This window comes from Octopus bimaculoides, chromosome 13 (assembly GCF_001194135.2).
Source record: "Octopus bimaculoides isolate UCB-OBI-ISO-001 chromosome 13, ASM119413v2, whole genome shotgun sequence".
NCBI lineage: Eukaryota > Metazoa > Mollusca > Cephalopoda > Octopoda > Octopodidae > Octopus > Octopus bimaculoides.
The window spans coordinates 1198611-1202039 of NC_068993.1; the positions used below are offsets into that span (position 1 = coordinate 1198611).

A 3429-nucleotide genomic window follows, 5' to 3' on the forward strand; every position below is an offset into this window, starting at 1 on the left:
ATATATATATATATATATATATATATATATATACACACACATATACATACATACGTGCATACATACATACATACATACATACATACATACATACATACATACATACATACATACATACATACGTGCATACATATGTACAAACATGTATTCACAACGAGTGAGACAGAGAGGAAATGTTTTGAAATAAATTTAGCAAATCCACAAAATAACTGTTTACATTTAAGGAATGTGTTTGTATGAAGGAAAAAGACATCGGGGTGGATGGTAGAATAATTATACGGGTGGAGGGGGAAGTAGAGATAAGGGTAGAGAGAATGAGAGAATAAAGGTTGAAGAATTTGTACAGATGTAAAACACTAAATGAAAAATGTTAAAAATAGTTTGTACTTGTTTGGCAAATGGTTTGGTGGGAATTCTTGAGATTGGTGATGAAACCAGTTACATCATCGTAGACTCAGTACAATTACCAATTAAATAAAGCAGGAATTGTTAGATTCGATTTGATGTTTTAATTATTACTTTGCAATCGTAATAGACATGTAATTATTAACTGCACGCAATATGATATATAACATATATGGATGTGTATGTATACATACATATATATCTACGTGTAAATGCATATAAATGTGATGACATAATATTACGCGCACACACACGTGTATATATATATATATATACATACACACACACACACACACACACACACATATATATATATATACATACATATACATACACATATATACACGTGTGCTTCTGTTTGTGTGTATACACACAAGACAGATTTACAAATATAACCATATTGATATCTGTGCCCTTATGAAGATATATATTTGTCATTTCATAAACTTTCATAATCTATGCGACTCCTATTTGAGTTCATTCGTATTTTACACATAGACATTTTCAATTGTTTATATATATATATATATATATATATATATATATATATACACACATATATGGACAGATGCGTTTGTGTGTTTGTTATATATTTACTCATATACATATACATACACATATTACACATATATATGCATACACACACACACACACACACACACACATATATATATATATATATACATATACACACATACATATATACACGTACACGCAAACATATATATTTATACATACAAATGTATATTGTACGTATTTCATGAGTTGTGCCTGTTTTGCTTCCATGAGATTGACTGTGCGTCGCAACAAAAACTATTTAATCGCGATAGAGTCATCATAATACAATTGAAATAGACATTGTTGTAGTTCGTTTCAGTTTATGTAATAATAATGATGATGATGATGACGATGATATCAACAGCAACAATGATAGTACGTCACTGTTAACCGTACGATATATTTTAATAAGATTTATTAACCTTAGATCTATGTCATTACGTAAATATTTATAACAGTGCAGATGTCTGTCTATTATATATAGTGACTCTACCACGATGTCAATAAATTGCGTTTGTTCATAGAAATACGTGGTGTAATGCATCAATGTGTGTGTATGTACCACTATTGGGGTCACTTGGGTGGCCCTCACCATCAAACACCTACCTTTCTCCATGTGTCACCTGTATATAAGCTCTAGGGACAGACATGCCAAAACAGGGCGGGGGGGGGGCAGTGACATTCATTATAGAATTCATTAGATTTAATTGCAATTACTTTTGCATATTTTAATGATGACAATAATAATGATGTTGTTGTTGTTATTATTATTATTATTATTATTATTATTATCATCATCTTTTCCCGGACAGTTTTGTTGTTTTTATTTATTGTTTATTTTTTAAAATTCATGCTGGAAGAAAACTGTATTGGAGTTTTAAACGTTTTCGGAAATAAGTGTGTATGTGTGTGTATGTGTGTATGCGTGTGTATGTGTGTATATGTGTGTGTATGTATGTGTATGGTACCAGTTTCAAAGACAAGCGTCGACAAACATATTTATACTCGTATATGTATATATATATATATATATATATATATATATATATATATATATATATATACATATATATAATGCATGTATAAATTATGTAACTAAACAGTTGCATGTTTTTATAACAATGCATTTATAATATGAACGATATGTTTGTTGCTGTCTGTTTTTCGCATGCGTTAATAATGAAACAAATGTATATAGTTCTGTATACGTAGATGTAAATATATAACCGTCTTACATAAAAACAATAGTGTTAATGTTTTCGTGTTTATGTTAACATACACACACACATATATATATACACCTATACACACATACACACACACTCACACGCACAGACATATATGTATGTATACGTATATATATATATATATATATATATATATATATATGTTTGTGCATGTGTATACAATGTATGTATAAACACAACGGTATATATGTTTGCATGTGTTTGCGTTGACATGTCTGTACACCTTTCACAACAATTAACAACTTCATTAGAATATAATAACATAGAAAGTTTGAAGTCAGCATGTATGGACGAAAAGGAAAGAAGAAAAACTATTTTGAAAATAACGTGAAATATGCAAATGACATTGCCAAATTTACGGCAATACTCACCTGGAATTCGTACAGTCCTCATAGAGAATATCAAATTCTTTGCACGACAACAACTTGCAGCGGTTAACTCCTGGTTGAATCGCTCCCAAACCGCGAAGAATTCTTACTTGCTCAACATTACAAACGACCGGTGTGATATCTAGACGTTTCAGTTTCGTATAAACAGTGTGCAAACCACCGACTAGGTGTTTGAGGAACAGGTCAAATGCTTGCGGTAGGCATATCAGTTCGATTCCATTAACCATAAAAGCCGCTACCTTTGCACCACGGTACTCAATTAATTTGCAGACGTTGTTTTCAGGGTTATTAGCAATTGGTGGTGGGGAACTGTATGTTGATGGTTTGGTCAACTTACATACCCCTGTGGCTCCGGCCGCTGCTGCGGCAGCAGCGGCGGCAGCCGACACTGCCGTAACCACACTGTTGACCAACATATTGGGCGGGTGTGATGTCACCGCACTAGTTGAGTTTGCAGAAGAAGAGGTGAGAGTGTTAATACTATGGTGATGGTGAGTGTGGCCGTGTAAGATAACCGAAGATGGACTTGACGTCTGGTTACGCTGGGACGGAGACAAATGTGCTGGCGGCGGTTGAGGTGGCACGTTTATGTTCAGGCCACCGCTTAGAGCCTGGCTTTGATGTTGCACTAAGGATGCCGCCGCTCCGGGCGAGGATAACGACGAAGGAGAAGAGGATGAGGTGGATGTAGACAGGACACTAGTTACATTGGTAGCAACTGTGGCTTGGTTACTCGTGGATAAAAGTTCTATACCTGTCCCGACACCACTGGTGGCGGCCGAAGATGTGGAGCCAGAGGCAGCGGCGGCGGCGGCGGCGGCGGCGGCAGC

The 3429-nt window shown here is 34.8% G+C and overlaps 1 protein-coding gene across 2 annotated transcripts in view; it reads right to left on the reverse strand.

Moving 5' to 3' along the window:
• The window catches only part of LOC106882968 (dachshund homolog 2), a 259194-nt gene extending 255787 nt beyond the window's left edge, over nt 1-3407 (reverse strand). For both annotated transcript variants that reach the window (XM_052972295.1, XM_052972294.1), the window contains exon 1: nt 2582-3407. In XM_052972295.1, the coding sequence (XP_052828255.1) occupies nt 2582-3015 (434 nt within the window). In that variant the 5' untranslated portion in view covers nt 3016-3407. The remainder of the gene's footprint in view (nt 1-2581) is intronic.
• Between the last annotated feature and the right edge of the window lie 22 nt (nt 3408-3429).